General features: G+C 54.5%; 1 protein-coding gene across 2 annotated transcripts; it reads left to right on the forward strand.

Moving 5' to 3' along the window:
• The first annotated feature begins 12133 nt into the window (after positions 1–12133).
• On the forward strand, positions 12134–20657 carry PARS2 (prolyl-tRNA synthetase 2, mitochondrial). Of its 2 annotated transcripts, XM_089337360.1 has the most exons (3): positions 12178–12229; positions 14532–14634; positions 16096–20657. In XM_089337360.1, the coding sequence occupies exon 3, from the start codon at positions 16123–16125 to the stop codon at positions 17557–17559; it is 1437 nt and encodes a 478-aa protein (XP_089193486.1). In that variant the 5' UTR covers positions 12178–12229; positions 14532–14634; positions 16096–16122; the 3' UTR covers positions 17560–20657. The 2 variants fall into 2 exon arrangements, with proteins under 2 accessions (XP_002716008.2, XP_089193486.1); XM_002715962.6 differs by lacking the exon at positions 14532–14634 and having other exon boundaries at positions 12134–12229.
• The last annotated feature ends 1292 nt before the right edge of the window (positions 20658–21949 follow it).

Raw genomic sequence — 21949 nt, forward strand, 5'->3', positions numbered from 1 at the left:
AGTAGCAAGTCCTACAGTTTATTGGTTGAACTGGAGGCAGCTGTGCGGAAGCTGTTTACTTCTCTCCCAGCGCCATATTGTGGGAGAGCAGATGCATAGAATAAGTCTTAATTCCAGTAACTCAGTCTAGTCCGGTTTGCTCCCCACAGCCACCCTCCTCTCTTACGCTAGAAAACCGAATCCCAGAGCACAAGACAGCTAAGTGTGTGGACAGCCAGGGTTCGAGCCAGTCCAGCCTGGATCTGTGCTGCTGTTTACACCGTTGCCTCTCCAGGAGCTGTGCCCTCCTCCCTGGCGTCCTGAAAGCACCCCCCCTCCCTGTTACTTCACTCCTGCTCTCTGCTCCCACACTGCCTCACCACAGTGCCTTTGTACACCTGCTGTTGCCTTTTCTGTCCCCAGTGCTCAGCTGAAAGGCGCCTCCTACAGGAGTGCCGCCACATCTTCCCACCTCTCCTTAATCACCACTCCCTTTTGTGCCTCGAGGGCTCTCAGGGTATTTTGTCCCATGGTATTGCATTTGCTTCCTCTTCTTTGGGCCACAACTGCACGTCTGCTGCCCCCACTTTATTCCATGTTCTTTCAGCCCAAAGCATATCTGATTCAGGCCTGCGGCCCCGCAATGTGCTTGCCATACAGGACGGCCCCAGTTTAGGTTGTTTAAGTGAAGTAAACTCACATCAGTGATGTCCCTCGGTCCCAAACTGGTAACTCCACACCAGGTCTGCAGGACTGAGGCTGGGACCAGGTGTGCAGCCCTAGGACCTGTGGTCTAGAGCTCAGCCAAACACAGCCCCAGGCCAGTTCCCCAATGACACCACTAGAAAACTGAGCCCCAACAAGCAGGGATTTGTCAAGCTCATGTCAAGGGGCTGCAATGGGTTAAGCCATCGTCTGTGACACTGCTGTTCCATATCCAAGGACTGGTTTGAGTGCCAACTGCTCTGCTTCTAATCCAGCTTCCTGTTGATGAGCCTCAGGGGCAGTGGATGATGGCCCAAGTGCTTGGATCTCTGCCACCCACATGAGAAACCTGGATGGAATTCTAGCTCCTGGCTTTGGCCTGGCCCAGCCCTGGCTTCTGGTGGGCACTTGGGAATGCAGAGAGCAGCCCTCGCCAGACACGGAATGCCACGGCCTTGATCTTGAACTTTGTGGCCTCCAAAACTGCTAGAAATAGATTTATGCTCCTTATAAATTATCCCCAGCCTCAGGTATTTTATGCTAGGATCACAAATAAACTAAGACAGCCACAGTGCCCAGATATTTTTAAACGTTATGTTCCTGTGAGGGTGTTTCTTTTACTGGAGGTGGGGGGTGAGATTAACATTTAAGTCCACAGAAGTGGAGTGAAGCCAATGCCCTCCCTAATGTGGGTGGGCTTCGTCCCATCAGCTGAAGGCCTGAACACAACAGACTGAGTCTGGACTTGAGCTTCCACTTTGGCTTCTCAGTGGCTCTCCAGCCCACTAATCATATGAGCCACACTGCTTAAAGCACACACATCCATATACATACATGCACACACATGCACACAAATACAGGCATGCGCACATGCACACATATACACACACAAATACATGCATACACACATGCACACACATATGCACATATACACATGTCCTATTGGTTCTGTTCCTCCAGAGAACTCAAAAAGACAGACACCCTCGAAGTCCTGCCTTCTTCCAGGGGGAAGCATGGCCACAGCACTTTCTTCGTGCCTCTAACACAATACATCATAGCTATTTTGTCCTATCTGCTGAGTACAAAGTAGGAAAGAATATGTATATACTGAGTACCAGCCATGTGCCAGGCACTGTACTGGGGAGCGTGCGCCCATCCACTCATTTATCCACTCGTTAATGCACTCGGTGCGGATTCACTGAGCATTTGCAGGGTGCCTGGTAGTGGTCTGGGCCCGGCGTTCGCTCGCGGTGGCCCACAGACCAAAGTCAGCCTCCTCACTGCTTGCTTAAGGAAAGCTTTGTTGGAACGTAGGCGTGCTTGGGTGATTCCCTACGTCCACGGCAGCTTTCCTTTGGGAACGACGAAGCTGTGTTGTGGTGACAAGGTCCTCTGCTCTGTAAAGCAGGAAGGATTTTCTGTCGGATCATTTATAGAAAGTCTGGCTCCATCCCGTCAGGGCGCTGGGAAACTTGCACTGATGAAAACACCCGCACCCTCCTGGGTGCCCCATTCCACTGGGGCTGGGGTCGGAGGCGGGCATGCAACACAAAACCACCGAAGAGTAGGCAAGATGCCCGGGGATACGGGCAGTGGAGCAGAGGGGAGGGGCGGGAGTGCAGCCTGTGCTGGGGCAGGGGCGGGGTGCTGTGCAAAGATAAGACGATAAGACGGGAGGCAGTGCCCGGTGCAGACGTGAAAGAGGTGAAGGAGTGAGGGGCCGGGAGGGCAGGGCAGGCAGGGACAGGGGCGGGGCGGAGGGAGCCACCAGGTGGAGAAACCAGAGACACCAGGCCACAGTGGAATACAAATGCGTGTTAATGCCACGCTGAGCTCCAGGTACCAGTGCCCTTCAGCTCTTTCCCTGCATAATCTCAGTCCCCTCCTTAACGGTGCTTAGCTCATCACACGCTTAGTCTCACCAAAGCAAGGTCTCAATATATTTCTGTCACTCGTACTGTAGAGCGCTTCCCGCTGACAGTATTTGTAATCATGACGTTTGCCTGATTTTTTTTTAAAGAAAGATTTATTTACTTATTTGAAAGGCAGAGAGAGAGAGAGAGATTTTCCATCCTCTGGTTCACTTCCCAAATGACTGCAATGGCCAGAGCTGGGCTGACCTGAAGCCAGGAGCCAGGAGCTTCTTCTGGGTCTCCCACGTGGGCACAGGGACCCAAGCACTTGCCCCATCTTCCACCGCTTTCGCAGGCACATTAGCAGAGAGCTGGATTGAAAGTGGAGCAGCCCGGACTCAAACTGGCACCGATATGGGATGCAGGCACCGCAGGCAGAGGCTTGGCCTTTTGTGCCACAGCGTCAGCCCCTGCTTGATTGTCTAACAGTTCCAGCAGGCTGGTGACCATGTTCTGGAGTAGCCAAGGGCCAGCAAGTTCTGGTCATCTACTCCAAGTCACAGAGCCAGAGAGAGCTGCAGCTGGACAATGAATCCAGGTGTGCCTGGATCTGGACAGCTTTGGAGGCCAAGGACTCCCCCTCAAGGAATGTCTTACTCATCACCTCCACTCACAGATAAGCCAAATCCTCCAAAGGACAGATGTGTTGGAAGGAACTGAGTTCTCATCGTTCTTCCAGACAACAGCGGTCAGATCCACTGCCAAAATCAGACACAAATGCAGACACTCAACCTGTGCCTTTGTCCTGGAACCCAGGGCAATGTCCCACACAGAGCCAACCCACAGCAGCTACTGGAAAAGAAGTCCTTGACTGAGAGGGTGAGTCTTGCTGCTTTTGCTTTACGACATTTATAGAAGGTCACTGCTTATGAGTTGATGGACTTCGTTAGAGAACCATCAATTCAGCAGCTATGTATGGAGAGTCACTACATGCACAACCCAGCCAGCAGGGCTGGAGGTAAAAAGGGTATGGCCTTGCCCTCCAGGAGCTAGCAGGGTAGCAAGGGGAAAGAGATGAATGTTTTGTATTTGCTACATGACCTACTGTGTGCCGGGCATCACGCCAGCCAGGAGCACTGTCATTCACATGAGTAATAAGAATGGCAAACACAGGACCTGTACCGTGTGCAAGGCACTGTGCTAAGCCCTTCATGTGGGCCAGCCCACTTCATCTTCATCACAGCTCCCGAGGCAAAAGTCACTACTATTTTAAGGATATGGGATCTGAAACTCAAGGAGATTGAGAAGGAAGTCAGAGATAAAGAGAGGATTTGCATTCAGGTAGGTGTGTCCCATTACAAGACACAGATGTCAACAGGAGGGTCCCTGGTAGTGAGAGCTTCAAGTAAGAGCTCCTGTGGGTGCCACTGAGGGGCCAGTGCTGTGGCATTGAGGATAAAGTGGCCACCTATGACATCAGCATCCCATATGGGCACTGGTTCAATTCCCGGCTGCTCCATTTCTGATCCAACTCCCTGTTAATGCACCTGGGAAAGTGCCAGATGGCCCATGTGAACTCCTGGCTCTTGGCTTTTGCCTGGCCCAGCACTGGCCATTGCGGCCATCTGGGGAGTGAACCTGCAGATGGAAGATCTTTCTCTCTCTCTGTAACTCTGTATTTCAAATAAATAAATCTTTAAAAATAATAATAAATAAGAGAGGGTGTCACTGAGCTGTACCTGGCACCAAGCAAGGGATTGTACAAATGTGACGGTGATGAGATGGTGGTGATAGTTACAGGGATTGGTGACCACAGTCTAATTCTGAGCAATCTTGATTTAAACAGAGTTCCAGCCACCTTTTGGTCACCAGCCATCCTAGACTTAAGCATTGAACAAGCACACCAGAGGTAAGCTCTGGGCCTGGAAGAAGGGGTCCCTGAATATAGGAAGGAGTTCACATCCCACACAGTGGGGACAGAGTCCTTGAAAGCTGGAATATCAGCGGCAGGTTGATGCAGATGAGGGAGCCATGGGGCCCCAGGGTCAGCGTGGGAGAGCAAGAAAACACACATGGGTTGAAGGCAGGTGGCATGCTTTCCATAGCATCTCACATGGCACCCCCACAATACCCTGGGAGGTGCTGCTGTGAGTCCTGTCTTACTGATGAAAGAATGGCTTCTGGTTTGCCAAGGTCACACTTGCCAAGGGATGTGGCTGGGTAGCTTCCAAGCCAAAGTCTCTGGACTACAAAACCGTCTTCCCAGGCCAGTCTGGGTGGGCCAGGCTGGGATAAGGGTACATGACGAAGGGACGGGGGTCCCCGTTACCTGCTCCCTCCCACACTGTCCCGATCCGGGCTATTATAGGAGTCTCCCGCCAGGCCCCCCTCCCATTCTGACCCTCCAATCTGAGCACACACCTCTGATAGAGAAACGCTGTTGACACGAGCTGGCCTGGGCTGACAGCCTGCTGCTGCTCACCCTGGGCAGCTCCTGCCTGCGGTGCCAAGAGCACCTGTCTGCACTTACAGCATCTTGTAAAACGCCCAGAGTCGTCGGGGGTGGGGGTGGACAGACTCACTCCTCACAGGAGGAGTTCCAATGGTCTCAAAGAGGAGCACACACTCCCAGCCCGGCCCAGCAGCGATGCCCCCACCCCCCACCCCGCCGCCGCCGCCGCAGTACGTTCACCATGCCTGGTGTGCTCTAGGCCCTGCTCAGAACTCTGTTAGCCTTCCTCCTCACCCTCAGAGCAGCTCACTGGGCCTCTGATCAGAAAGCCCTCCCCCTCCACTGGGCAGCCCTGGCAAGCGCCTCCCTGTTCTTCAGGGTCCAAGTCCATCCGGGGGATGCATTTCACCTTCCCCGGCCCTCGGGAGGCTGCTCCTCCAGCGTTTTGCTGCTCCCTCCTCACAGCTTGTTGCCACGGGGCGCTGTGCCCACCCTGCTGAGAGACAGCCTCTCCAGGAGGCTATGAGCTGCTGAGGCCAGGGAGGGCATCGTTGGCACGGGCAATGCACACCCAGAGTCCGTCGTGGGGCTGGGCTGCGGGCACGGCTGCGTCCTCAGGGCAGGTCACAGGCTGAGAGGCAGAAACCCACCCTCTCTTTCATCGGCTGACACAGTGAAGCAACAGTGGCCCCCTGCGCTGAGCCAGGCCTCCTGCTCCAGGCTGAGGATACAGAAAAAAAGCGAAACCTGGGCTGCCCGCCAGGAGCTCTCGGTCCGGCCAGGGGAATCCCCCAGTGCCTGCTCTGTCCCCAGGGCCGGGGCATCCAGGCAGCTGTGGGATCTTTTTCTTTTATTTTAATGTTTACTTATTTGAAAGGCACAGTGACAGAGAGAGAGAGAGAGGGAGAGATCTTCCATCTGCTGGCTCACTCCCTAAATGGCTGGAATGGCCAGGCTGAAGACAGAAACTCCACCTGGATGTTTCCCACATGGGTGGCAGGGGAAAAGCACTGGCCGTCTTCTGCTCCCTTCCCAGGGGCATTTTCAGGGGCTGGATTGGAAGCAGAGCCGTGACTGGAACTCAGGCACTCCAATACGGGATGTGGACATTCCAAGCAAGGTTTTGTTTTTGTTTTAAGATTTTATTTATTTATTTGAGAGGTAGAGTTACAGACAGGGAGAGGGAGAGACAGAAAGAAAGGTCTTCCATCTGCTGGTTCACTCCCCAAATGGCCACAACAGCCAGAGCTGGGCCAATCTGAAGCCAGGAGCCAGGAGCTTCTTCTGGGTCCCCCACACAGGTACAGGGGCCCAAGCACTTGGACCATCTTTCACTGCTTTCCCAGGCCATAGTAGAGCGCTGGATTAGAAAAGGAGCTGCGAAGACTTGAACCCGGGGCCCATATGGGATGCCGGTGCCGAAGGTGGTGGCTTAGCCCACTAGGCCACAGCACCACCAGTCCCCCAAGCAGTGTCTTTTTTTAATTACTTTATTTATTTGACAGATAGAGTTAAATAATGAGAGAGAGAGAGAGAGAGAGAAAGGTCTTCCTTCCGTTGGTTCACCCCCCAAATGGCCACCACGGCCGGAGCTACGCTGATCCGAAGCCAGGAGCCAGGTGCTTCTCCTGGTCTCCCATGCGGGTACAGGGGCCCAAGCACTTGGGCCATCCTCCACTGCCCTCCCGGGCCATAGCAGAGAGCTGGACTGGAAGAGGAGCAACTGGGACAGAATCCGGTGCCCATATGGGATGCCGGCACCGCAGGCAGAGGATTAACCAAGTGAGCCACGGCGCCGGCCCCATGCAGTGTCGTAACCACTGTACCAAAGCCAATCCCTCTCATTTTCTTTGTGATGACTAAAAAGTAAGTGAATGAATGAATTTATCTGTGTGGGGGTTTTTCTTGGTGTGGGGAGACTCATAGGACTTTGCTTACGAATGAGCTCCGATAAATCACTGGCATCCAATAAATTGCTGCTTACTGCACTGGTGGAAAGTTTGCAGAGGAAGGTGGTAGCAGCCACAGAGCTACATCCTGGTCTTTATGACCCTGGGGTCTTCAACACCAAGGACTTTCTCAGTGGGGAGCAAATGTCCTGTGACCATGGCTGCCTTGGCGGGGGCTGCAGACCCACAGCAAAGTGCAGCTCGGGGCCAGCCTCGGCCTCCCGAGGGGCCGTGAGCACGAATTAGTTACCACTGGCAAGTGCTCTGAAGATGCGGGGTGCACAAACCCCACAAGCCATTAGGTCTCTTCACGCTGCACTACTCCACAGCCCAGAACGGCTAATTGAGAAATAATTAACACCTCGGGGTGCGGAGGACGCCGCCTGGCTTTTCCAATATCGGAAGGGATGTGTGTGCTCGGGGAATGGGGAGAGAGGGAAGGCTACTTTGACTACGTGGGTCCTAGGCATTCGGAAGACTGTCCCGTCCCCGAAGGTGAGGAGTGGGTGCATCTGGCAGAGGAAGCCTCTGGCACTGGGCTCCCCGGGCAAAGGGAGCCACAGCGCTGCTGTGCAGGACAAGCCAGGCTCTCAGACACAAATGGCTCTGGTCCACCCCGGCCCTCCCCCAGCTGCTAGCTGGGAGGCAGATGCCAGCCATGCACTGCCCCTAAGAACAGCATGCTGCGCCATGCGCCCCGGCCCCCTCCCCAGGCTGTCAGGTGCCTTTCCTGAGGGCCAGCCATGGAACTCAGGTGTATGTTAGACTCATTCTGGAGCTGTGGCGTAGTGGGTAAAGCCACTGCCTGCAGTGCTGCCATCCCATATGGGCACCAGTTCAAGACCCAGCTGCTCTACTTCTGATCCAGCTCTCTGTTGTGGCCTGGGAAAGCAGTAGAAGATGGCCCAAGTCCTTGGGCCTCTGCCCCTATGGGGGAGACTCAGAGGAAGCTCCTGGCTCCTGGCTTTGGATCAGTGCGGTGCGCCGGCTGCAGCGGCCACTGGAGGGTGAACCAACGGCAAAGGAAGACCTTCCTCTCTGTCTCTCTCACTGTCCACTCTGTCTGTCAAAAAAAAAAAAAAAAAAGGAAAGAAAATAAATTAATAAACGGAGGGTTTATTTAAAAAAAAAAGAATCATTCTGGAGGGCACCCTAAACTACTGAGGCCTGGGTGATTAAGGGGAAGGGTGCACATGGCGAGTCAGTGCAGTCAAGGTTGAGAACCACAGCTCCGGTCTGTGTTAGGAGCTGTAAGAAATGCAGATTCCTCCCTTTCTTCCTTCATTTCTTTCTCTTCTTTAAGATTTACTTATTTATTTGAAAGGCAGAGTTACAGAGAGGCAGAGGCAGAGAGAGGTCTTCCATCTGTTGGTTCACTCCCTAGTTGGCCGCAATGGCTGGAGCTGGGCTGATCCGAAACCAGGAGCCAGGAGCTTCTTCCAGGTCTCCCACGTGGGTGCAAGGGTCCAAGGACTTGGGCCATCTTCTACTGCTTTCCCAGGCCGTAGCAGAGAGCTGGATCAGAAGTGGAGGAGCTGGAACTTGAAGCAGCGCCCATACAGGATGCGGCACTGCAGGCGGCGCCTTCACCCACTTTCCTGGCTTCAGATCCGCCCAGCTCCAGCCGTAGCGGCCATTTGAGGAGTGAACCAATGGATGGAAGACCTTTCTTTCTGTCTCCCTCTCACTGTCTGTAACTCTGATTTTTAAATAAATAAATAAAATCTTTTTAAAAAGAATACCTGCAGGCATTGGCAAGGTACAGTGTGATGTTTCAGTCAATGTGCACCATGTGTGGGACAGCACAGCCGCTGAGCCTCTCTTGAGATGCCCACACCCCATCCTAGGGTGCTGGGTTTGCGTCTCTGGTCCCGATTCCACCCATCTGCTGCTCCAGACCCTGGAAGGCAGCAGGCGATGGCTCAAGTAGGTGGGTCCGTGTGAGAGCCCCAGATATAGTCCCCAACTCCTAGCCGACCCCTGGCTATTTCAGGCACGTGGGGAATGAACCAGTGGTTGGGAGATCTCTGTCTCTCTGCCCTCCAAATGTAAAAATAAATGTCGCTGAGGGAGCCCAGGACTAAAAGCAGGCCAGACTAGCGCCACCCACAGCTCCTTCGCAGCAGTACACACTAAACAGAACAGGGGGAAGCCCCTTGTGACAAACGCTTATCAATGATGACAAGATCTAGGTTTCGGTAAGAACAAGCTAGAAAAGGCTCCGTTAAGACTCAGCCTTGGCCGGCACCGCGGCTCAATAGGCTAATCCTCTGCCTAGCGGCGCCGGCACACCGGATTCTAGTCCCGGTTGGGGCACCGGATTCTGTCCCGGTTGCCTCTCTTCCAGGCCAGCTCTCTGCTGTGGCCAGGGAGTGCAGTGGAGGATGGCCCAAGTCCTTGGGCCCTGCACCCCATGGGAGACCAGGAGAAGCACCTGGCTCCTGGCTCCTGGCTCCTGCCTTCGGATCAGCGCGGTACGCCGGCCACAGCGCGCCTGCCGCGGCGGCCATTGGAGGGTGAACCAATAGCAAAAGGAAGACCTTTCTCTCCCTCTCTCTTTCTCTCTCTCTCTCTCTCACTGTCCACTCTGACTGTTAAAAAAAAAAAAAAAAAAAAAAAAAAAAGACTCAGCCTTCAGGGGCCGGCACTGTGGCGTAGCAGATACAGCCATCGCCTGCAGTGCGGGTATCCCATATGGGAGCCGGTTTGAGTCCTTGGCTGCTCCACCTCTGATCCAGCTCCCTGCTAATGCTCTTGGGAAAGCAGCGGAGGATGGCCCAAGTGCTTGGACCCCTGCACCCACATGTGAGACCTGGAAGAAACTCCTGGCTCCTGGCTTCAGATCAGCCCAGCTCTGGCCGTGGCAGCCATTTGGGGAGTGAACCAGTAGATGGAACACCTCTCTCCTCTCTGTGTGTAACTCTGACTTTCAAATAAATCTTTTTAAACAAAAACAAACAAACAAAAAAAGACTCAATCTTTACGGTAGCCAATGTGTAACCACTACCTTTGCTCCTTGGAGATAACGTGGTAACCACATACACACACCTGGAGACTGGGAGACTTTGTTCTTCTTACCTAAAAGAACCTTCTCTTCTACTTCTCTTCTGTCGACACCAGGGCCCGGACCCGGACTCTCTCACCAGTTCTGCAGCACCACCAGGGCTCGGCTGCTCATGGGTTCTTGTCTCTGTGCAAGAAAGATGCTGGACGCGGACAGAGTAGTGGTAAGTGAGGCAGCCAAGTTTAAAGAAGAGAAACAGTGAAGAAAGTCCAGCTGACAGGCCAGGCGGGCACCTCAGTGAAGACTCGGGAGCCCAGGCTGCACCCTGACCGCAGCTTACAGGGATGCCACCCGTGGGCCCTCCTCCTCCTCCCCACACCTTTTCTGGGGCGTTGCTGCGTGGAGGACTTTCTGGGTGCGAAGTCTCCCCCAGCACCTCACTGATCTGAACCCCGGAGGTGTTCTATCCACAGGAAGTACGTGCCCAGTGAACGAGCAGACGAGAAGGCAATCTGAGCATGGTTTGTTGGAAAAAGTGAAGAGACAGAAATTCCTTCACCTGATGGACCATGGCTGGCGTCTCAGTAAAGGGCCAGGGGCCCAGTCTGCACTCAGACCGGGGTTTTTATGGACATGAGGGTGGGTCCCTGTTTCTTCTCCCCTTCTCCCTCTTCTGGGAAGGTGTGTGGGGGGGTATGTTGAATTCCCCTAAACAGAACCCTCTGGACAAGAGCGGCCACCAGAGTTCCTATCTATTGGAGAAGCAAATGACTCCTACAATGCAGGGATTCTAAGCTTGCAGGCCAGCAGCATCACTCCCTCAATTCACTGAATTCCTTTTGATCAAGGACAGGTAAGGACACCTTGGGCTGGGGGACACAGACAAGAGGCCGGGCCCTGCTTTCAAGACTTGTGTCCTTGGGGCCGGCACTGTGGCACAGTGGGTTAATGCCCTGGCCTAAAGTGTCGACATCCCATATGGGTGCTGGTTCGAGACTGGCTGCTCCACTTCCTGTCCAGCTCTCTGCTATGGCCTGGGAGGCAGTAGAGGATGGCCCAAGTCCTTGGGCCCCTGCACCCACTTGGGAGACCCGGAAGAAGTTCCTGGATCCTGGCTTCGGATCGGCGCAGCTCCAGCCATAGCGGCCAATTGGGGAGTGAACCATCGGATGGAAGACCTTTCTCTCTCTCTGCCTCTCCTCTCTCTGTGTAACTCTGAGTTTCAAATAAATAAACAAATAAATCTTAAAAAAAAAAAAAAGAGGTTAAGGAGCAAATGCAGGATGTTTAAAAAAAAAGACTTGTGTCCTTGTTCCATTGCACATGGTTATTTTCTTTAAAACTTCTCATTTTCTTTGGCTCCTCTTACACACATAGGCTATTTTCCACCTAGCTGCCTTAACACCACTAACAATCCAGCTCCCTGCTAACGCACCTGGGAAACCACTGGAAGCCAACCCGAGTGATTAGGCCCTGCATCCATGCGGGAGACCCAGAAGAAGCTCCCATGTCCTAGCTTCAGTGGATGGAAGATTTCTCTTTGTCTCTCTCTCTCTGTAACTCTGCCTTTCAAATAAATAAATAATCGTTTAAAAATTAATTGTATTACACACTACTATTTACCCTGATCATTGAGTTCTTTAAACTCAGCCCTGCTTAAATATCACTGTATTGTCTTATTGGCTACGTCATCTCTCTAGATGCATTGAATGCCGGCATCTTGTCTTTCTGCTCACTATTCACAGGGTCCACAACAGGGATTCATACACAGAAGGAGCTCAAAAAACGTTTCGTGCATTAAAATTTGGATCGTGTTTTAAAGATGTCTTGGGCATTGTAATAAAGGTGCCTTTTCCCAGCTAGTCACAATTTGAGTTATTTATATTGACAGTCTGTTAAGGCAGCGTGGATTAGAAACCGCGTTCCCAGGGCGTTGTCATGGTTACACAAGGCGGCAGCCGACACCTATTCCGAGTGGGCGGGGCCTGACTCAAATACTGAGAAGTCGGCTTTGACCACAGAGTTAACACCTCCCTAATTCCTAGAGGGCACTTCCGGAACGGTAATTCCTCATGGCTGCCCAGAGGCCGATCTATGATTCGGGTCCTCTCTCTCTTTGGCTAAACTTCCGGAAACCCTCACGCGGGTTTAGAGTACGGGCCCCAGTGGCCCCGCCCCCGCCCCGTGAGCCGGCCTTGCTATTGGCGAGAAAAACGGGAGGTGGGGCTTGGGGGCCTCTGGCGTCTGCGCACTGGCCCGGCACCGCGGTCGCCGGGCGGTGCAGTCGGTGAGCGTGGGCCAGCGAGAGGCGTGCGAGACGGGCAGGGCGGCGGGGTGAAGGGAGGCTGAGCGGGAGACCAGGCTCTTCCCGCGTGCATCCCTTCCTGGCACTGGGGCGGGTGTCAATCGCGTCAACTCTCGAAAGTGCTCCTCTCGATTTCCTCCGTTGTACCCGCGGTTCCGCGTGGTCTGCCGGGCGTGAGGAGAGTCACCTCGGGGATCTCTGGTGCCTGAGCCGACTTCCCGTTTTACGTGTGGGCAGGCTGAGGTCCGGAGAGTGGAGTGCCTGGACCGGGTTCTCACAGGGACCCGGGGATGAGGTTTCTAGTGCTGTTTTACTCAGTGTGCTCCGGGAGGGAAACTGGCATTTGGAGGCGGGAACTTGCGTTAGAGGTGTGCCCCTGCCCTCATTGGCTGTGGCACCTGACACACCTTTGAGAGTTGGGCATAATAACAGCAGTTTGTGCAGCTTTCGTGATTTGCTCGAGGGGCACCGTGATCAGAGAACCTTCCTAACACGAGCGGGCGTGCAGGGGTGACAGGCTCGCACAGAGGAGGTGCTTGCTAGAAATGGTAGTGATCGAATGACTCGGGCTCTTTGCCAGTCTGAAGCGCTGGACTCTTGAGTTACTCTTGGGTGTGTGGTCTGTGCAAAGCCTTGAAAACTTAAGGTGATGCAAGTTCTGTGTGTAAACCGAGGAGTCTGAGAACAGGGCTCCAAGCTCTTATTTAAATTATTCCAGTAATTATACCATTGCAGTCATTTGCTTTGCTCGGCAGGAAACATTAAGAATGTAAATATTGGGTGTTGTGCCAGCTCCTGAAATGTAAAAATGTACAAAACCCCGTGAACTGGTAGTTTGCTGGAAGGCAAAGACACAGAACGCTCATTCCCAATGCCTGGTGCACCCAGCTTCTCACCTAGTTGGGAATTACTGCCAACCTGTCCCAATACAGGCCACCATACAGGTGTGTGTGTGAGAGCACAGGGAAAGGGGTGCCTTCTCTGTTGCAATGGGTTGGAGAAAGCTTCTTGGGATAAGTGAGGCTTGAAGGATGAGTTCAGGTTGCTGGTGTTGGGGAAGGCTGGCGTGTTCCCGGAACAGTGAGCTGTTTGGGGCATGTTAGTGCAATGGCGGGATAAGGAGCTGGAAAAGGTGTGTTTGGATCAAAATATGAAAGGCTTTGCTGCCATTCCAAGACAGTGATGGTGGGCAGCCGTTAATGGAGTCTGAGCTGGGGAGTGGTTGGATCAGTTATCTTTTAGCTGTGATATGGAGACTGGACTGCCGGGGTCAAGAATTATTCAATTCATTGTTCACAGAGTGTTTATTGAGAATGCTCCATGTCCAGACACTGCTGGAAGCTACAGATCCAGCCGGGAATAAAGTAGACATGGTCCCTGCCCTCATGGAGTTTACAGTCTAAATCCATGCAGGTGCACACATGGGCTCCTGGCCTGGCAGTGCCTGCACGCCTGAGAACGTGTTAGAAGTACACATTTCTCTGCCCACAGCCAGGCCTGGTGAACGCTGGAGTTGGGCTGCCCCACCAGTGGCTGTGGTGCTCGGTTACATTCCAGGGTCGCTGGGCTGCCATAATGCAGCAGGTGGTACTGGAGGGTTAACCCAGGGTTGAGGCAGTTAGGACCAGCAGGGAGTCAGTTTGAGGGAGGTCTTGAACAGGGTCACTTGCTTTAGGAGTCAAGGGTGAAGGATTTGCTGGCTTGGGGTCTGTGGTTGGACCACAAGTGCAGTTGGATGGTGCCAGGCGTGAATCTGCTGTGCGTCTCACCTCCGTGGCCCAGACTTTGCCACGAAACTGCACTAGGCAGTGCCTCCCCAGTTCCTAATGTTTGTGCAGTGCACAGAGGAATTGGATGGGGTCGCATGAGGTTCGAGGGGGCCAGCCGGAGGCCCCGGGCAGCTGAAAGCTGACGGTAACCAGCTAGGGGCCCAGCTCCCAGAGCTGTGACGATCCACAGCCGTTCTCAGCACTGCTGGGGAACTCTGCTCCGTGAGCTGCGCTGGGAGGCAGAGGGACTCCTCTGTTTGGCAACCCAAATCAAGAACCTTAAATGAGTTTATACCCTGTGACTCAATTCATTCCATTCCTGAAGATCTCTCCCAAATATATAACAAAAGAGAGCCTTCTGTTCATTGTAGATTGTGTACAACAGAGAAAGCTGGCAACTCTGTGGTAGGAGAATCATTTCTGATAGCGTATTGCTGTTAGACACGTGTGGCTATTCGGTGCCACATGGAGGAACATATGAACTCACTGGACAATGTCATGTGCTGAGGATACAGGGGGAGCAAGCTGGAGGTGGTCTTTGCCTGCACAGAGGAGCCTGTGGGGAAAGACAGGCAGCCTGATGAGCAGCCCACCCCAGGGACAGCTGGGAAGGGACTGGTAAGTGACAGTGGCTGTGCAGGAGGAGCCAGGCTTCGGGGGCTGGAGAGTGGGACAAGGAAGAGTTCTAGAGCCCAGGATGGTAGCCCTGAGGCCTGCAGGATGGCTGGATGTGTTCTCTAGGGGGCGAGTGGTCAGAGGAGGCTTGCTCAGATGGGGCTGAAGTCAGAGGCTTAGGCTTTATTCTAAGAGCAACAGAAAGCTGGTTTTTCCCTCCTAATTTTTAGAAAACATTTATTTTCATTTTGTATTTAAGGGCAGAGAGAGACCTCCCATTTGCTGGCTCGCTCCCCAAACGTCTGCAACAATTGGGGCTGGGCCAGGCCAGAGCCAGGTGCTCCCAACTCCTTCTGAGTCTCCCACTCAAGTGGCAGGGACCCAAGTGCTTGAGCCATCTCCTGCTGCCTGCCCCCCGCCCCGCCCCGTTTTCTGTAATAGTAACAGTAGCCAACACTGACAGTTAAGTGCCAGATACTGTTCTGAGAACTTTCCCCAGTACTCTGAATTCCCACAATAAACCTACCTCTTTGCAGATGAAGAAACAGCACTGAGCGGAGTCCCAGGCTACCCAGGGAACAGCCAGAGGGAACCCTGCCTGGGACCCAGGCTGTCTGATTCCAGAGCCTCTGCAGTCACCACACAATGCTGTTTCTCCACAGCGTGCTAAGTTGTCTTTTTTTTTTTTTAAGACTGGTTTATTTGGAATGCAGAGTGACAGAAACAGAGATATTCCATATGCTGCTTTGCTCCCCACATGCTTGCAACAGCTGGGGCTTGTTCAGGTCAAAGTCAGGCATCAGAAACTCCATGCGGGTCTCCCATGTGGGTGCAGGGGCCCAAGCACTTGGGCCATCTTGTGCTGCCTTCCCAGGCACATCTGTAGGGAGCTGGCTCGAAAGCAGGGAAGCAGGACTTGAACTGGCGCTCCAGGATGGGATGCAGGCATCCCAAGCTGTGGCCTAACCTGCTACATCACAGCGCCCAGAGTTTGGGGGTTGGGGAAGACAGAGAGAAACCTCCCATCTGTTGGTGTACTCCCCAAATGTCCACAACAGCCAAGGCTAGACCAGGCTAAAGCCAGGAGCCTAGAACTCCATATGGGTGCAGGGGCCCAAGCACTTGAGCCATTTTCCGCTGCCTTCCCAGGCACATCAGCAGGGAGCTGGCTGGGAAGTGGAGCAACCGGGACACCAACTGGTGGTCATATGGGATGCCGGATCACAGCAGCAGCTTAACCTGCTTTGCCACAATGCTGGCCACTTGATGGGTTTCTATAATAGAAAAATACTGAGTTTTCTTTTAGTGGAAGTAAGAGGTTGTGAGAAGTAAAGCTGTGACCTGATAGGATATTAGAAATGGGAGGGTTTGCCTCTGCGAATCGGTGGCTGTCTTCAGGTGTGCTGGCGCCTTCATGGTGTTGGAACCCAGTTACGTCATTCCCACGTGGCTCTTTTGCTCCAGGTGCAGTTCCTCTCCTGCTGGGCTGTCATGGAAGGGCTGCTAGCAAGATGCAGAGCGTTGCCCACCCTCAGCGTCCTCGCTGCTTGCAGCCGCCAGCTCTCAGGACACACGCCCTGCAGGTCTCACCACTGCGGCCCAGGGAGCAGGCAGCGCTTGCTCCTTTCTCGCATCTTCCAGCCACAGAACCTGCGGGAAGACCAGGCGCTCTCCCTGGAGGGCAGATCTGACGAGCTGACCTGCAAGAGCCAGCGGCTGATGCTGCAGGTGGGCCTGATCCTCCCGGCAAGCCCCGGCTGTTACCACCTCCTGCCCTATACCGTTCGGGCCCTGGAGAAGCTTGTGCGGCTGATAGACCAGGAGATGCAGGCCGTGGGGGGGCAGAAGGTCAGCCTGCCCAGCCTCAGCCCGGCGGAGCTCTGGCGAGCCACCCAGCGGTGGGACTTGATGGGCAAGGAGCTGCTCAGACTTCAGGACAGACACGGCAAGGAGTACTGCCTGGGACCCACTCACGAAGAAGTCGTCACAGCCCTGGTCGCCTCCCAGAAGAACCTGTCCTACAAGCAGCTTCCGTTCCTGCTGTACCAGGTGACGAGGAAGTTTCGGGACGAGCCCAGGCCCCGCTTTGGGCTTCTCCGGGGCCGGGAGTTCTACATGAAGGATATGTACACCTTCGACTCCTCCCCAGAGGCCGCCCGGCAGACCTACGGCCTGGTGTGTGACGCCTACTGCAGCCTCTTCAGCAGGCTGGGGCTGCAGGTCATCAAGGCCCAGGCCGATGTGGGCAGCATCGGCGGCACGATGTCGCACGAGTTCCAGCTGCCGGTGGAGGTTGGGGAGGACCGGCTGGCAGTGTGTCCCAGCTGCGGCTTCTCGGCCAACGTGGAGACGCTGGACTCATCGCAGACAAACTGCCCCGCGTGCCAGGGCCCGCTCACAGAAACCAGGGGCATCGAGGTGGGGCACACGTTTTACCTGGGCACCAAGTACTCCTCCATCTTCAGGGCCCAGTTTACCAATGCCGAGGGCAAGCCGTGCCTGGCCGAAATGGGGTGCTACGGCTTGGGTGTGTCGCGGATCTTGGCTGCCGCCATCGAAGTCCTAGCTACTGAGGACAGCGTTCGCTGGCCGGGCCTCCTGGCCCCTTACCAGGTCTGCCTCATCCCCCCTAAGAAGGGCAGCAAGGAGGCGGCGGCCACAGAGCTCACGGAGCGCCTGTATGACCACATCGCAGAGGCGGTGCCCCAGCTGCATGGGGAGCTCGTGCTGGACGACAGGACCCACCTGACCATTGGAAGCAGGCTGAAGGACGCCGACAAGTTGGGCTACCCCTTTGTGGTGGTTGCGGGCAAGCGGGCCCTGGAGGAGCCTGCCTGTTTTGAGGTTTGGTGTCAGAACACGGGGGAGCAGCTCTTCCTCACCAGAGAGGGAGTCCTGGACTTGCTGACCCCAGTGCAGGTTGTGTGAGGCCCCGGGTACAGCTGGGCACTGTGTATGCCTATGCTTGATCAGGCTCACCGACGAGGAGACCATGTTTGCGAAACCCACTCAGAGCCAGTCACTGGTCACATTATTCCTATCGCAAGTCCTTACCTGATCCCCCTCTCTGGACTCCCGTGCTGACACGTCCACTCCTTTATATTCCACTGTCGAAGCCTCTGTTGGGAACTGAGAGCTTCCCTCGTGTCAGATGGCAGAGGCTTATGGCCAAAGGGACCCCCCCCCCACACACACACACACAGTCTTGTCATGGGCTGTTGGCTGTATTCGGTCTGGAGAGCAGGCCCTCCAGGCCCCCTCCACTGAGAAGTTGAGCTGAGTGTGGGAGAATCAGGTGATCTGACTGCCGCCACCTCGCTGGTGACTTGATGCAGCCCCTCCCTGCCTCAGTTGCCCCATCTGGCCACAGCCATCAGTGGGCACACCTGGTCCCTGTGGTCCTGCAGCATCTAAGCTTTCCAGAGAGTCGAGAGCATTGGTTGATGGCCCCAAAACCACCTCCATGGGCCTGGCCCCGCCGGGGCGGCCTAGCACCGAGATTTCTATGTGTTTCCAATAAAGTCAGCCCATGGCATTGTGCCTCACGTGTTAATTTGCAACAGTGGCAACACCTGCCATTTAACTAGAAACTGGAAGTTAAAGCTTTCCAGGTGATTCTGGAGTGTGTCAGAATCGAGACTTCCTACTCCTACTCTTTCTACGCTGCCCAACACCCCCCCCTCCTCCCCAGAAATTTTCACGGTTGGGAAGATGCTTTTAGCATCCCACAGGAAGAGCAGCAGGCCTCAGCGGGTCTGGCCCTAGTGCCGAGCTGGATCCGCAAGCTGTGATGGTGTGATGGGGACAGTGTTCTGAGCTGCTCTCTGCCTGATTTCTGTGGAAGCTGGGAGTGGGCTGGAGCTGCCACAGCGAGCCGCCCAATCCCGTCGCAGCTCCACGGTAGTCCGACATAACCAGCGTTCCCATCTTTGCGTCTCTGAGGTCTGTCAACATCCAAGTCTAACAAGAATCTGTCAAGGTCAGACTTAAAAGCATGGCCTCCTGGTGCCTGCCCAGCAGCTGCAGCACGTGGCTTCCTCTGCCTCCCTCGTGGAGCCCTGCCCGGGTCCTCCTCGTCTGACGCACACACGGCCCGTCGGATGCCACTGCAGCCTCTTGTCCTTGCTGGTGAGCCTCCCTGAGGCCAGGAGCTCGAGCTGCTTCCTAGCACACCCCCTTCTTGTCTTGGCCAAAGCTTCCTGGCGGCTTCGTTAACTCTGAGAGTAACGCCACCCCCACCAGCTTGCCCCGTGCAGAGCTCTGGGCCCAGGAATCCCTTGGATACTTTAGCTTTTCAGGCCAGGAGACGAGGATTCTGAGTGAACCCCGAAAGGCAAGGCCGCCGGGCAGAGGCACCTCCCCCTTACACACAGGAATCACCCGGGGCCCACCCGGAGGCTCTGGGCAGCATGGAATACTCTGGGTGATTCTGGACTGCCGCTTCCTCCAGGCCCACTGGGAGCTGGGCATCAGCAGAGGATTCGAACTCTGCTTCCAGTAGCCTGGTCCTGTGTATGTTGAAGGCCTGCCACGTGTCGCTGTGCTGTGAGGCCCGTTTATATGCAGTTTCCAGGCCTCAAAGCTGAGCAGGAAACAGGCTCCATTTAAGGAGTTTATGCAGGACACATGGCTGTTAAGGGTCAGAGCTGGCATCTGGGCACTGGCCAAGACCGAGCCCTTCCCACTGCACTGCTTGGCTGTGCCTGGGCAGGAGGGATTGTAGCAAACTTGGGATTCAGTGGATCTGTCTATTAGCCTCCAGTACGTGAGAAACCAGAATGCATGCAAATGGTGCTTTAAATTATGTTTTTTTAACTTTAAATTCAAGCTCCATAAGCTTGTGTATTTCTGGAAGGCCAGCCTAATGACACTTTTACAAAAACAGATTCCTGAGGCGGGAATGAGCTGTGCCATGCCATCTGACCGGCAAACGCCGCCTGTGAGCTGCCAGGGCTCCCAGGTTTGCTGAAACAGGTGCCTGTCCTGTCATACAACAGGGAGACGAATAGAAGGAGGGCAGTGATCTGCCCGAGGTCACGCTGAGTAAACACCAGGCATCCTGATCACTAAGCCCGGGCTGCTTCTGATAGCCAGAGGGAAAGATCAGAGCCTTGCTTCCCAGGGACGGATGTGATCTGAGACAAATGACTTGCCCTGGGGCCAGCGCTGTGGTGCAGCGGGTAAAGCCATCGCCTGCAGTGCTGGCAACCCATAGGGGTGCTGGTTCGGGTCCTGGCTGCTCCATTTTCCATCCAGCTCTCTGCCATGGCCTGGGAAAGCAGTGGAAGATGGCCCGAGTCCTTGGGCTCCTGCACCCGTGTGGGAGACCTGGAAGAAGCTCCTGGCTTAAGAATGGTGCAGCTCTGGCCATTGTGGCCAATTGGGGAATGGATAGCAGATGGAAGCTCGCTTGCTCACTCGCTTGCTCTCTCTGCCTTTCCTTCTCTATGTAACTGACTTTCAAATAAGTCTTGCCTTCTGTGTGGCACGTTCGTCACTCGAGATGCCTGTGGTACCTGCTTCGCAGGGTGGTCTGGGGCTTTGCCAAGCCCATGTGCATGAAATGCTTAGTCCTTGGTCTGCACTTGAGAAACTCTTACAACAGGGCAACTCGGGACAGCCTGGCCCTGGGAGCTCAGGTTCTGCAGGTAGCTTTGTTGTCTCAAGACACGGAGCTTGTTCTCTGGATAGGACGTTTTGCCGCATTCCCGGGGACAGCCACGAGCAAGAAGTAGGTAAGGCATGCAGAATGGGTGGCGATCCTTAGAAAAAAGCCGTTAGCACGCACACTGTGTACCTCTTGCTGTAACCTGATGCAGTGAGGGTCCTGGCAGAACAGCAGGTACAGGGCTGTCTCCACTGCTTATCCCTTGGGGCGATGCTCCAGGAATCAATACTTGGGGACAAAGGCTGGTGCGTAACAAGTGTAAATCAGCCTTAGAATGTAAATCCAGGGCTCCATTAATATTCTGTGTTTTAATGGAAGAAACACTTGCTGAGCTATCAATAAAGGAGCTTTGCAGAAATCTGCTGACAGTGCCGTTCCCTTAACTGTTCCAATGCCAGGTCTCCAAGGAGTTCCCGCAATTTAGTTCTAAGAGGCCCCAGCACTTTTTAGAATGGATTCTAACACAGCCAAGGCTGCAGAAGGCTTTGTTTTGGAGTTGGGAGGATTCTTAAAGTTTTCTATGTAGAAAATGGGGAAATGTTTTCATGATTGCAAGTTTAAATGACATTAGCAAAAAAGTAAAAGTATTTCACTAATTTGAAGAGTGACAGTGTGGGGTTGGCGCTGTGGCGCAGTGGGTTAAAGCCCCAGCCTGCAGCACTGGCATCCCATATGGGTGCTGGTTCAAGTACCTGAACCTGGCTGCTCCACTTCCAATCCAGCTCCCTGCTAATGTGCCTGGGGAAGCAGCAGAGGATGGTCCGAGTGCTTGGGCCCCTGCACCTGTGTGAGAGACCTGGAAGAAGCTCCTGGCTCCTGATCCGGCTCAGCTCCGGCTGTTGCGGCCATTTGGGGTGTGAACCAGCAGATGGAGGATCTAACTCTTTCAAATAAATAATAAAAAATAAATCTAAAAAAATAGAAGGACAGAGTGACCTGTAAGAGACAGAGTCAGACTGCCTGGGACACTGGAGGGCCATATGACCTTGCACAAGGCACTTCCACAGTAGCCCACTCCCCTGTAGGAAGCACAGGCCTCACCAGCCCCCTGCAGAGCACCCAGCTCCTGGGCCCACTCAGTCCTCCCTCCTGGCTCTGGGAGACTCGCTGCAGCTGCAGGGCCTGCGGACTGAGGCTTTGGTGCTGTGGGTGTGGCCAGGCACACTCACTAAGCAGGCTGTGGCTGGGTGTGGGGCACACTTGGTCCCAGAAAACTTCTCGTCCTTCCCTCTGCAGGGCCTTGCCCGTGAGGAAGCCCAGTGTGGAGGGAGGCCCTGTGCTAAGCACGCCAAAATCAGAATGCCAGCAGAATCCAGAGGAGGCACAGCCGTGGGCTGGGAAGGCCAGGAGCCTTCCTGGAGGAGGTGTAAGGTGGCCATGTTGGGCTTGAGCCTGGGAACGCTGTTGCTGATGAGCAAGTGAGGGCCTAGGATTAGGACACTGGTTTATTTTATTCTTCCAATCACTAGTGCCTTCATTTGTTCACCCCTCCATCCACTCAGTGCACCGTCAGCACACACACTGAGCTCCCACTGGGTCAGCTGCCGGGCACTCGGATGAATCCCTACCTGGCCCCTAGGGTGGGGAGCTCCCCTGCTGGAGGGGGAGGCGTCTGGAGGAGGGGGCTGGTGCACGAGAGGGGCCAGCTCT

Source organism: Oryctolagus cuniculus, chromosome 7 (genome assembly GCF_051225735.1).
Source record: "Oryctolagus cuniculus isolate XC-2025 breed Fujian yellow rabbit chromosome 7, ASM5122573v1, whole genome shotgun sequence".
In the NCBI taxonomy this organism is placed as follows: Eukaryota; Metazoa; Chordata; class Mammalia; order Lagomorpha; family Leporidae; genus Oryctolagus; species Oryctolagus cuniculus.